This window comes from Arvicola amphibius, chromosome 4 (genome assembly GCF_903992535.2).
Source record: "Arvicola amphibius chromosome 4, mArvAmp1.2, whole genome shotgun sequence".
In the NCBI taxonomy this organism is placed as follows: Eukaryota; Metazoa; Chordata; class Mammalia; order Rodentia; family Cricetidae; genus Arvicola; species Arvicola amphibius.
The window spans coordinates 21,495,655-21,508,607 of record NC_052050.1 but is presented as its reverse complement, the minus strand read 5'-3'; the positions used below and the strand labels follow the sequence as shown (position 1 = coordinate 21,508,607).

The window sequence follows — 12,953 nt, the reverse complement described above, 5'->3', positions numbered from 1 at the left end:
CTAAGGTCTAGTGGCATTCCCTCAGATACGGAAGGACACTCTGCTAACACAAACACAGGGGCCTCTGGTCTCAGGGAGAGGACCCCTAAAGAGCCTGCACAATAACAAGGGTTATGAAGTTGGAGAACCCATTCAGCCACGGGAATAGTTATTTTCATTGCTGTAACCGCACACCAGACAAGAACAGCTTCAGAAAGGAAAGGCGTATTCGGGCTCAGAATTCAAGGGTGCATTCTATCATGGCAGAGAAGGCCTGGCAGCAAGAAAGAACGTGAGCTGACCGGTCACATTGCATCCGTAGTCAGGAAGCACTGAGAGGTGAAGGTGAGTGTGGCTGCCCAGCTCATTTTCGTCTTTTCATTCAGTCGGGGGCTCCAGCCAACGGTATGGGGCTGTCCAAATTCAGAATGGGTCTTAATTAAACCCCTATGGAAACACACTTGCAGATGCCCCCAGGGGTGTGTGTGTCTCCCAGGTGATCCTGAATCCCATCAAACTGATAATCAGGATTAACCATTGCATCCACTCATGCTTCAGAACCCAACGGGGAGCTGTAAGTTCCTCGGGGGGCCTGGAGCAAGCTACCAATAGGAGCTCTCTGGGCTCCTAACTCCGGCATTGTTTCCACAATACCATAATGAACCAACATTTCCTGTTAAAGAGCCAGGTAGCACGCCATACAGTCTGGGCACTGCAGCAACTCAACCCCACCATCAAGGCACAGAGCTGGCACAGGCAATGTGGAACGGAAGGCTACAGCTCCGTTCCCAGATAATTTCATTAACCAGAACCCACATGAGGAGCCTTTGAGAATCCGCTGTCTTGTAGCCCCTTGTTCTACACAGCACAATTAGTAAGGGTGAAAAATCAGGTCCCTCAGAGTATGTGGGAGACCTTCAGTCTGATGTGGTGGCAGAGGGCCAAGAGAAAGCCTGGACACTTGCTCATTACCCAGCCAGTTTCTGGAACCAGACCCCAAGCTAGAACGCTGAGGTCTCTACTCTGCCAGACTCTTGGACAAGACTGGAAGGACATCTTGGTGTTCTGAAGTGATGTAAGGCTGCCCATGGGCTGCTCGTGATGCTCTTGGAGCTTGGACTTCAAAGTGACTCCAAAAAATAAACCAGCCATCATTGCCATTGGGGGAAATCAGAAGACAGGAACTTGACTGCTGCCAAAGTAGATTGTCTTTAACCACCTCATTGAGCTTAAGTGTTGCCTTAGGCTTTAAATCCCAGCGTTTCTATAAAGCAGGTATGGTTAGCCTGGAGGCTGAGGTCAGAGACTAGGAGATTTACCAAGTCCACACAGTTCAGGAGTAGCAAGATTGGTATTCTAGCCCAGGATCTCAAGTCAAAGCCATTGTCCTTCTGCATTGTGTCAAGATGGCTATTGTATATGTGCTTCCTTATTAGAGTTATAAAAGATACAGTTATCTTAACCAATTGTTCAAAAAAAATAGACATCAAGTGATACAAAGCACTTTCTAGTTACTCAATTGAAACCATTGTATTGGAATGCAAAAGGAGAATGTGTTGCTGTTGCTGTTGCTGCTGCTGTTGCTGTTGTTACTGTTGTTATTGTTGTTGCTGCTGCTGTTGTTGCTGCTGCTGCTATTGCTGTTGTTGTTGCTGCTGCTGTTGCTGTTGTTGTTGCTGCTGCTGCTGTTGCTGTTGTTACTATTGCTATTGTTGTTGTTGTTTTGAGACAAGCTAGCTTTCAACTCACAATCCTCCTGCCTGTCTCTCAAGTTCTGGTACTATAGGTCTGTACTACCATGTCCAGCAAGAGAATTATTTTTTTAGTAATTACTTCCCAGTTAAAACATGGGAATATGTAGTTTTGTCAAATTACAAAAAATTCTGATGATATATAAGAGAGAGAAAATTTTACTCAGTGTAATTCAGATTCACAAATCATCATGTCTGAGACATTGCATCCAACTCCTGATCTTTCACGAAGTGTCACCCTTGGGACAGGTAGTCAGTGGTACCAGCAAGGCTTCACCCCCAGAAAAGGGACTTTTCTCCAGGACAGTGAATACCAGGGCCAGGCCCAGACTGATAACCTTGGGGAATATTGTGTCTTTGAAAACTCACACCTTTTCTTCCTCCATTCCCACTCTAGGAGGACCCCCAACCATCTGTGGGAATTTCTCCGAAACATCAAATATGACTGAGTTTTCATGACTTTACTATGACCCTGTCTATGTTTCCTATAAACCAGGGATAATGAATCTCGAAGGTTTTGCTGTGAGGACAGTTTCTCTGAGAAACCCATACAAGGAACATACCAGGAGGTCCTGGTACTAGTGGGGCATCAATATTTCCTAAAACCCATGCCCATGGCTTCTTGGTTCATCAATAAACAGGATCACAGTCATCTTGGCGGTACCTCCCAGCCGCAGAGGACGCTAGTTGCTGGTTTACAGCAGAAAGCACATTCCAGGCCCTGGTCTGTGGGGCTTGGTTTTGTATTTTTAAAACTTTAATAGGCATCTGGGTGGTCAGACAAGTCTTGGCAAGTTGCACTGACACAGGTGTGAAGATGAAGGTCTTGGTGGATTAGACAATATATGTTGGGGGAAAGGAGCCTATAAGAGTCTAGGAGCTAGGACTCCCAGCTTACCTAGGACTCCCTATGCAATTATTTCTGTTCAACTCTCAGCTACAGCCTCAGGGATGTGCTCAACCTGAGCTAAAATGTACAAGGATCTAAAGGGAGTGGTCTCTAGTTTTCATTGTGTTTTGTTTGGTTTTCTTCTTCTTTTAAGGAAACTATACATCCAGGGAAGTTTCAGCATCTTGGAGAGAATATCTCCATTCTTAGGGAACCAAAGGACAACAAAGGGGGAATATTAATTAGCCTGAAATAATAATGAGCCTTAGGTCCTTGGAGCAATCATAAAAAGCTTAGAGATGTGTTGGACTTGGCCTAGAACCACTTGGTTTCCATTCTGTCCTGCTGGTTGTGTGTCTGTGAACATATCTTTCCTTCCCTCTGGGTCTTAGACTGCTCGTCTGTGAAATGGGAGAGGCTGGGTCCCATGGTCTGTCTGGAAGGCTCCTTCTGGTCTGGACAGTCTGGGACAGCTCAGAGCAAAAGCACTTTCTGTGGTTGTGAGAACATTCAACTTCTGCATTGCTCTGATCAGTAGCGCTAAGTATGGCAAGCAAATTGAACAAAACAGGTCAGGATTCCAGAACCAAAGCTTTGGTATATTCTATATATGGGTTTCAAGCCAACGACAATATAAGAAAGCTTTACGGAGAAAAGATTCCTGGTTTGTATGCAGTTATGAAGAGCTCCAGCTCTACGGTTGCCCCTCTCCCTCATCATGGCAGCGCACTGAAACCTTACCACTTACTTATTGGGACCCACATCTAGCCTAGCGGTGTATTTGTGTCTCTGCTGTCAGGCTAATGGTCTTGTCTGCCAGACAGGCGTGCAGGATCATGTCTGGAAAGCCCCCAGGCCGCTATGGGAGCCAGTCCACGTTTCATGATTTCTTGGCAAGGCCAGAGAACAAATACTTAATAAAAAACCTCACTCGGCTCATTAAGGAAGAGCTGTGTGTTCCGAGAGTGAGATCTTGGCTCTTTCCTCCTTTACCTGCCATAGCCAGTTCACTGCCAAGGTCAGTCCCTCACAGAGCCCCTCACTCTGAGCCCCCTTCATTTCTTCCAGGGTTGCCTTGTTTGCCTTGTTGAAGAGCCTGTTAATTCCTCCATAGACAGTTGGTGTATGGCCCTGCCTCTCAGCCATCCTGTCTATGCTCTTTGGTGAAATGCTCTAAAATACCAATCTGGTCATGTCATTCTTGGCCCCATACCCTGCAGCAGGCCTCCCACTGTCTGTGGAAGAGAGAACAGGTTCTCTGTGGACACCCATGGCCCCCCACAGCCCAATATCTTCTCCCCTTTGAGACACTACTTCCTCCTACCCCCAAACTACTTCCCCCCAATCTTTGCCAGTATTTATTCCTTCTGGGTAGGAATTTGCATTGTACTTAAAATAATGATGCCATACAGCTAGGCTGGGGCTCAAATTTTTTGCTTGCACGTAATCCTAGGCAATGGATCTAATCCTTCCCTGTGCCCTGATTTCCTGTGTCTAAATGAACCAGTAACAATACCTTATGAGATTGTCATGGGAACTGCTGTTGTATTCATTTTCTAATATCTTCAGCAAATCCAGACAGATAAACGCATACAATGTGCTTCATGAGAGGTAGCACCAAGCCTGACGATGCTGGTACAAGCTGTCATCTCAGCTACTCAGGAGGCTGAAGTAGAAGGGTGGCATGTTCAAAGCCAGCCTGAGCAATTTAGTGAGACTCTGCTAAAAAAAAGGGGTTTTTTTTAAAGGAGAACTGGAGGTGCATATAGGTCTGCAATGGAGCACTTGCCTAAGATGCATGAGATCCTGCATGCAATTGCAAGTAGAGTCAAAAAGGAAGCAAGATAGCAATCACTGCTGTTGTTGTCGTGATTGCTTGGTCCTTGCCGATGGAGTGGAGCCTCACATGCCCTTAGCTCTGCCTACAAATATAAGCATCTAGATGGTGAGGACTGTTTGCATTCTTTTCTTCCATACCCAACTGTAGTTTGCAAACACTGAAGACTCTGAATGTGAACTAATCAAGCATCTCTCAGTAAGTGACTTTGGGCCAGTCTTTTAACCCCTCTGGCCCTTGGCTTCCCCATTAAAAAGTGAACTAGATAATGGTACCTTGTTTATAGTTTGTTTTTATTTTTTTTGCAAGATCAAGCAGTGTCTAGAGACCACTGTTTGGTTAGTCAACCTCTAATGCAGACCCCACCTCCAGCAGCACTCCCTGAAGACTTGTTGGATATATGATCACATCATGCCAGCAGATGGAACAATGAGCCCGGTTTATTAGGGCATTATTCTCAGTTGTAGTTGTTTGGCCTTGGTTTCTGGCATGGCCATCTCCATCCTCCCTTTATTCTTTTATTACTTGGCTCTGGAGTGGTTTCCTGGTTTAAACATATTTATGGCATGCAATCCTTTTCTAGTAAATATCCTTCAGTCTGTGGAAACAAGAAGGGCTGTGAGGGAGTGGGGAAGTGGCTCAGTGGTTAAGAACACTTGCTGCTCTCCCAGGAGGGGCCTGAGTTGGGTTTGCAGCACCTAAATGGTAGCTCATGACCATTTTTTAACTCTAGTTCCATGGAGAAACCAACACCCTCTTCTGGTGTCCACGGGCACCAGGCATAAATGTGGTACACATTCAAGCAAGATTGGCAAAACACTCATTTAAAAGCAACTGATATTTTTAAAAGGAGAGGCATAAGAATTCAAAATATGGGCACTCCCTTCTTGAACCCAAATGAATAAAGCTGGCTCATAAATACACCATCGTGAAAGATTTTAAAAATGCCAATTTCCAGGGCCATTGCATTAAGTTTTATTTGTAGCTTAACTGAAAACATGTATGCTCCAAGAAAGCACAGAAAACCAGAAGTATCACCAAAGAGAACCTTCTGCCCATGGGAATAGAGAAGGCAGCTTTGAAGCAAGGAAGGCAAGGGCACTCCCTGTAGCATCAGAACACGGTGCTGGTGTTCACTTCCTGGTTCTGCTCAGGGCCGTCTAAGCTGGCCCCACCCTTTTCACGTTCTCAGAATTATCATCAGGCTTGCTGTGAAGAGGCGCAGCCATGCCTCAGAAGTCAGGTCCCTCCGGAATCCACATACTGAGGCTTCAGTAGCGGCTCTGAAGGCAGGGCGAGCAAGGTACACAAACCGTGCGGGACATACAGACTGAGCGGGACACCCCAGAGGAGGGTGCACAGGGCTGGCCAGAGGGAGCCGAGCAAGGGTTGCAGGGTAGCCTGGGAGAAAAGATCACAATGGAGAAGAATTAGTGGAGGTGCCCACCTCATAACAGACCTTGACAGTTCTACCCTCAGACACTGCTGTGCATCTCCTCCTGCCTTCCATTTTTCCAATCGTCCCCATCTTTGCCTGTGCTACCTCTGTGGCCTCCCAGCTGATCCCTACCCCCAATTCCACTCTTGCCTCTGCTTCTCACCCCTGGTATATGGGTGGCCAGAGGAATCCCCAGTAGAGAGTAATCTAATCATGCCCCTCCCCTACCGAGGACTTTTCAGTGGCTCCTGCTTGGGCTTGAGACAAATATTAACCTCTTTAACAGATGTCTGTCCTCCCCCCACTCTCCTGACAGTCCCGACGTCTGGGATCTAGCTTTCTGGCAGTTCCTCCATGAGCTATCCCTCTCGGGCTGTGGAACACATGTCTCCTCTTTCTAGAACTCTCTCCCATGGTCACTCACTTAATTCCTTCTCTGCTTTGAAAGCTCAAGTGTCACATCTCCCCTGAAACCTCCCCTATCTCAGTGTTAAATCTCCCAGTGGCACTATAGTTTCTTCTGTAGTGATAGCTAATTATTCCACTATGGGTTTCTCCTCTACCAGACATTGTGTGTGCCCTCTATATACCTGGCCTAGAGCAGGCACTTCATAAAAATGTGTTGAAGAAAAAGAAATTTTAAGTTGATATGGAATGAGTACATGGCAAAAAGATGCTCTCAGAGACTGACAGGCTGGGGAAGAAAACCAGAAACAACACACTGGACACTGGGCAGGGACCAAACAGCTCAGGGGCTCAATGTGTAGCCTGAGGGCTACATTCAGTCTTAAATGTATTTAATGTGGCTGGTACCTTTTTCTCAATTTTTAAAATACATTTTAAATTTTGAAACTTTTAAAGAGTGGAAAAATACAAAGCCCAGCTCTCCTTGAGCAACTGGAAGACCAGCAGCATGGCCTCTGCACCCTACGTGGTAGAAATGGCCACAGGGGACAGCACTGCCCTCCTCGAGCATAGCACAAGCTCCCCGGTCCCCACTGTCCCACATCATGGGCAGATGTTAGCAGCCTGATCCTTGCAGACATGTGAGTTTACAGTACTGGCTTCAGTGGGATCAGGCTCAGAGTAAACGGAAAACAAGACGAAATGCTGGACAAGAAATTGCTACCAGGGCTGGCAAGATGTCTCAGTGGGCGGAGGGTTTAGCAGACAAGTGTTAAGACCTGAGTTGGATCCCCCAGAACCTATGGATGGTCAGACACGGTAACACGTGGCTGTAGTCCTGGTGTCCCTATGGTGAGAGGGGAGGCAGAGGCAAGATCATCCCCAAAAGCTTGTGGGCCAGATAGACTGGTGTGTCATAGTGAGCAAGGGACTTTGTTTCAAATGAACGGGAAACCTGAGGTTGTCCTCTGACTTACACACACACACACACACACACACACACACACACACACGTTGAACACATGTACATCCATACTATATATATAGATATATGCATAAGCACATGTATGTACATACACACACATAGAGGAATGTTTTTGGGGGGTTGCTCCAACAGCTGTTAGCACACCCAATGACCACAACATCCTATATCCACACAGCCACCAGATCCTGCTTGCATAACAGTGGGAAGATGATCTCCCCCATTGCTCCTGAACACTATCCCTGCCTGGTTCCCCCCACTCAGCCCTGCTTGCATCTCTCAGGATAATCTTCCCAAACAGGAGCTTTGAGTTTTCTTTGGCTCAGATAAGAAACATGTATTAGGCATCTGCCCTGAACTGAGTTCAGGGAACCGGGTCCTATTGTCTCTGCAATCCAGATGTTTACCAGCCAGTGGGGAGATGAGCAATTTCTCAGATTCTACCATTTGCTCAATCAGGAAAGGCCTCTGATAAGCCAGTGTGTCCATGAATAAGCTCCAGCTGACCATTCCTGCCCTGCTGCCCACCGGAGTCAGTCACATTAAGCTACCTCCTGTCTTTCCAACAGCCCTGGAACTCCTCCCCCAAGAACATCCTCCAGCGGTCTGTCCGCCTGTGCCCTGACAGCTGTAACAATCTGAAGGCAGATGCTTCCCCACTGTCTATCTCAGTATCCTTCATGATGCATGACACATGGTAGGGTCTTGAAAGTTTGTCAGTTGCAGTGAAGAAGAATGGACTCCTCTGGACCAGGTTTGGGATAGTGGCCTAAATGTCATCACCCGACTTCCTTTAGAGCATGCCAGTATTCTGGTAGCTCCTTAATCTTGAGAGACTCTAAACTCATGTCTCTTAGTACAAGTAGATGGACCTGCATCCTAGGCCCCACCCAGCCCTGTTGGGCCCCCTACAGAGCCTCTCCCCAGAAACTCACTTGCTGTCCTCGCTCTCCAGTAGGCCCCTGTATGTGTCAATCTCACACTCCAGCCGGGCCTTGACATCCAGCAACACCTTGTACTCTTGGTTCTGCCTCTCCAGGTCACAGCGGATGTCAGACAGCTGGGACTCCACGTTGGTGATCATGCATTGCATCTGGGACAGCTGGGAGGTGTAGCGAGCCTCCGTCTCCCCCAGCGTGTTTTCCAGAGAGTCTCTCTAAGGCAAAGAAAAGACACAACTATGAAGCGGCAGATGCTTTCCATGAGCTGGTTCAGAAAGAGATGAGAAGAGCCAAGTCTTTGGTTCTGTGAATGGCCCCTCTCCTCTAAGCCATGGAAGTCTGGAAAGAGGTCAAGTCGTCTGCTCCAGGCTAAGCGTCAGGTATGTGGTAGAACCAGAGTTTGAACCCAAGTCTGCTCCTTTGTCCCTGATTCCTTCTACACATTTTAGAATTGAAGTTCACCAAGTATTTTAATACGACACAGTGTCTTTCTGATGGTTTTCCCACGAGAGCCCTTTAAAAAATACCCAGGCCCAAGCGACGCCTCCAAGACTCTGGTTCCATGGGTCTAGACTCTAGACCAATAATCCTAACTCCTAGAATTTTCTCTAGACTCCTGGGATTTTCTTTAGGTGTCAGGACTATTTAATCTCTATAGGTGACATTTAGAACAAGGGTTTGGAAGGACAGGCTAAGTAGATAATAGACATGTTGGAGGAATCATGTTTGACATACAATAAGGAGCATGTCCTTTTATCTCTGAGCTGGTTCCCGAGAGAAAGTTCCCTCCAAATAAATCAGCTGGGGGTACATCCATGCTGGCTGGATCTGGTTGCCCTCCTACCCCTTCTAATATCCCTGGAAGCCATGCGCAGGGCTCTCACAGACCCAGAGCAAAGAGGTACCCGCCAGCAGCACTCACCAGGCTATGCTGAGCCTGCAGTTCGATCTCCAGGGTATTGACTGTTCGTCTCAAATCAATGATGTCTGACTGGTAGCTCTGAAGCTGCTCGGAGCTGGTGGCCACCTGCTTGTTAAGCTCTTCCATCTGCAGTGAAGAGAAGGGGGAGACTGAGCATCCCTTCCTTAGGACCCTGAAGAGCCCAACCTGCTGCGAGAGATGTGCCCACCTGCATGTTGAACCACTCCTCCACATCCCTGTGGTTGGCCTCCACCATCGTCTCGTACTGACACCTCATCTCCTCCAGCATCCTGGTCAGGTCCACGGGGGGTGCGGCATCTACCTCAATGTTAAGGCGGTCCCCGAGCTGTTGTCGAAGGACGCCGACTTCCTGGAAAGACACAAGACCCCAGGCAAGTGTGGAAAATACGTGAACTGTAACAAGAGATGCTGAAGAGCTCAGCATTGGGGAGCAGGGCTTCAGGGACTGCAGAGCCTCAGGGGTCTTCCGGCTCCAGCTGAACACCCAGGGTGACACTTCCGGTCAGCTGGGCAGAAGCCAAGTTCAGGGGCAATTTGTTTGATCTGTTTAGACTAAGACAGGAAACCCACACACCCCTTCTCATTTCCCCATCTTGCTAGCAGCCCTGTTCATCAAGGAAGGAGAGCCACAGAGCCTGACCTACTTGGTTCGAGGTCCCAGTGAGAACAGGCCCCTCCCCAGGCTTGCCTGCCACTGAGGCTGCCCGAGTATGGGATAATGCCTCATTAGTGACTTCTTGGCACAGTTCCCAACTCTCTGGTTTAAACGGGATGAGTCAGGTACCCTAGGGCATTCAGTGAGTGCATGGTGACTGATTGTTATTTTACATTTAAGCCTAAGGAAGCCCAGCCAGAACCCAGAGACACTTGTTCATTCAAACCCCAAGTGAAAGGGGTGAGTGTCAGCCTGGAGAAGGAAGACCGAAGCACCCTAGAGAAATGGTCCTTGCAGTGTTTTGGAGAAAAAGGGATAGAACCGTGTCTATGACTTAAGCATGTGCGTCTCTGTACAGACAAAAGATACAAGGTGGGGGGGGGGGGCAAGAACAGGGATAGACCAGAGATGGAAAACACCAAAGCCCAACCCTCAGAAGAGGAGGAGCTCACCCAGTAGGGAGCCTGATAGAGATAGGCGGTCTCTGCGCATGTTCTGGAACATACGCATCCTAGGCCCCACTGCACCACTCTCCCTCTAGGGCCGGCCCTCACCAGAAAGACAAATGCAGTCCCTGATAGAAAATTTGACAGTTGCCCTGGTCCACCAAGTTCGGAAGAAAGAGGCATGTCTCTGAGCATCTACCAAGAGGTAGGTGTTTCATACACAGGGCTTGGATCATATCCAGGATCCATGTAGTATCATTAAATCCTCCCAATAACCCTACATGGTAGCTAGCCCTGTTTTATGGGTGACGGGGATCAGAAAGCATACATGAATCACAGAAAGTCACAGAAACGATACGTGGTCCACTGGGAAGCTTCAACCCACGTCTACCCAACTCCAAACCCCACGTTGTTCCCATGCCGCATCCCAGACCCCACATCTGTTTACTTTTCATCTCACCTCTTCATGGCTCCTCTTGAGACACAGCAGTTCCTCCTTCAGGGACTCCACCTGAGCCTCCAGGTCAGCCTTATTCAGGGTCAGCTCGTCCAGGATCCTGCGCAGGCCGTTGGTGTCTGCTTCTACCAGCTGTCTCAGGGCCAGCTCTGTCTCATACCTACAAGAAGGCCAGGGTCAGCAGCCAAGGGGTAGAACTGTATACAGGACTCAAGGAAGGATTTGAAATGCCGGCTCTGTCTAACCCCCGTAGGAAACCAATAGAGAGCTAACCCAAGAGTATATGAGGAAAAGACACCCCACCTCCAAGTCCCCTGCCAGACTCACTTGGTCCTGAAGTCATCTGCAGCCAGTTTGGCATTGTCAATGTGCACAATCATCCTGGCATTCTCTGCCTTGGTGCACAGAACCTGCCAACCAAAGCGCACAGAGCAGGTCAGCGTAGGATGTAAAGAAGGAAAAGAACGCAGTGAAGGTGTCCTAATTTCATTTCTCTTGCTGTGATAAAAAAAAAAAAGCCCTGACCAAAAAGCAGCATAGGAGAAGAAGGGTTTATTTGGCTTGCAATTCCAGTTAGAGTCCATCGCTGAAGGGAAGTCAAACAACTAGTCACATCACATCCACAGTCGAGAGCAGAGAGAAATAAATGCGTAATGTGTGCTTGCTTGTGTGCATTCTTGCTTGCTTGCTTGCTTGCTTGCTTGCTTGCTTGCTTGCTTGCTTGCTAACTCTCAGCATGATTGTTCCACTCTTACGCAGTTCAGTAACCCCTGCCTAGGGAATGGTACCACCCACAGTGAAATGCATCTTCCCACATTAATTAACACAACTTAGAATCACCTGGGAAGAGAGCTTCACTGAGGTATTGTCTACATTGGGTTAGTCTGTGGTCATGTCTATGGAGGATTGTCTTAAGACAATTGTGATCCTCCAAAATGCCCCATTATGGATGCCATGAGCAATGGGTAAAGAAAGAGCCCTACACAGAGGCTGTGCCAGACACTTGACCTACATTGTCTGCTGAACTCTCTTAAGCACCCCTTCAGATACAGACCATTATTCTCCCCATCCTACAGATGAGGAAACTGTTGTCTGAAAAAGGAAAGAGACCTCCCAAAGCTATGCAACATGTCGATGATAGACCTGATGGCGGAGCTCTTCCTGCATTCAGGGCTCTGGCTGAGTGTCTAAGTTAGGAGCTAGTCCTGTGCCCTGGGGAAGTCTCTTTTCCCTGAGCATAGCCGGAAACACTAATGAGATGCATATCTAGAGTACTGGCTTTTCTGGATGCCTCTCCCAGCTGGCTTGTTGACAACCCATCCTCACCTTCTGCTGGAGCTCCTCAATGGTCTGGAAGTAGGATTGGTAGTCGGGACACATGGTCAGCACCTGAGCCTGGTAGACATCTTGGATCTTGCCCTCCAGCTCGGCATTCTCTCTCTCCAGCTGCCGCACCTTCTCCAGGTAGTTGGCCAGGCGGTCATTCAGGAACTGCATGGTCTCCTTCTCGTTGCCATTGAAGGAGCCCTCACAGATCAGGCCATAGGTCCCCATGGAGCAGCTGGTTGGCCGGCGGTTACTGGGTTGGCAGGAGCTGGACAGGTAGGGCTTGGAGAGGCAGCTGGCTGGCCTGTAGGTGGTAGGCATGCAGATGGAGGACATGCCCTGCAGGGGCTGGCACACATAACCCAAGCACAGCTCCGGCCTGCTGCCCATGTTACTGGAACAGACGGAAGACGGTCGTGAAGAGCTCTTGAGAGAGACTGGCAAGGTGCTGCTGACACAGCAGCTGGATGTCATGCTAGGGAAGTCCCTCCCCCCAGAAGCTCCCTGAGTATCTACAGACTCCATCCTGCCCAGGCCTTTTTATACTCTTGGAGTGAAGGGGCTCACACTAAAAAGTCCTCACAGGAGTGGGAGTGTTGATGTTTACACTCGGTCTCCGAGGAAGCTGATAATTAATTTGTAATTTGGTTTCCAATAAGGAGTTCCTTTCCTCATAAAAGAGGCCAAACTTGTCATTTGGCTAAAGCAGGACTCTAGGTTCCTGTCATTGGTCACCCGGGGGAGAGCATCAACACACATCTTCAAAGGATCAGTCCCAATACCTGGGCTCTCATTACCAGGGTGTGGCAGCAGATATAGCCAGAGCTTGTCCTGGTTGCCGTGGACCTTGCCCACTGCGCCCCCGCCTGCACCTGCCCTAGGGAAGGCTGTGAGCCTGCCGAGA

The 12,953-nt window shown here is 48.4% G+C and overlaps 1 protein-coding gene across 1 annotated transcript; it reads right to left on the bottom strand.

Moving 5' to 3' along the window:
- Nucleotides 1–5,727: 5,727 nt before the first annotated feature.
- On the bottom strand, nucleotides 5,728–12,523 carry LOC119812199 (keratin, type I cuticular Ha2). Its single transcript, XM_038326665.1, has 7 exons — nucleotides 12,050–12,523; nucleotides 11,051–11,133; nucleotides 10,727–10,883; nucleotides 9,353–9,514; nucleotides 9,145–9,270; nucleotides 8,217–8,437; nucleotides 5,728–5,857 (listed from the first exon to the last, which is right to left on the bottom strand). The coding sequence occupies exons 1-7, from the start codon at nucleotides 12,521–12,523 to the stop codon at nucleotides 5,728–5,730; spliced, it is 1,353 nt and encodes a 450-aa protein (XP_038182593.1).
- Nucleotides 12,524–12,953: the final 430 nt, after the last annotated feature.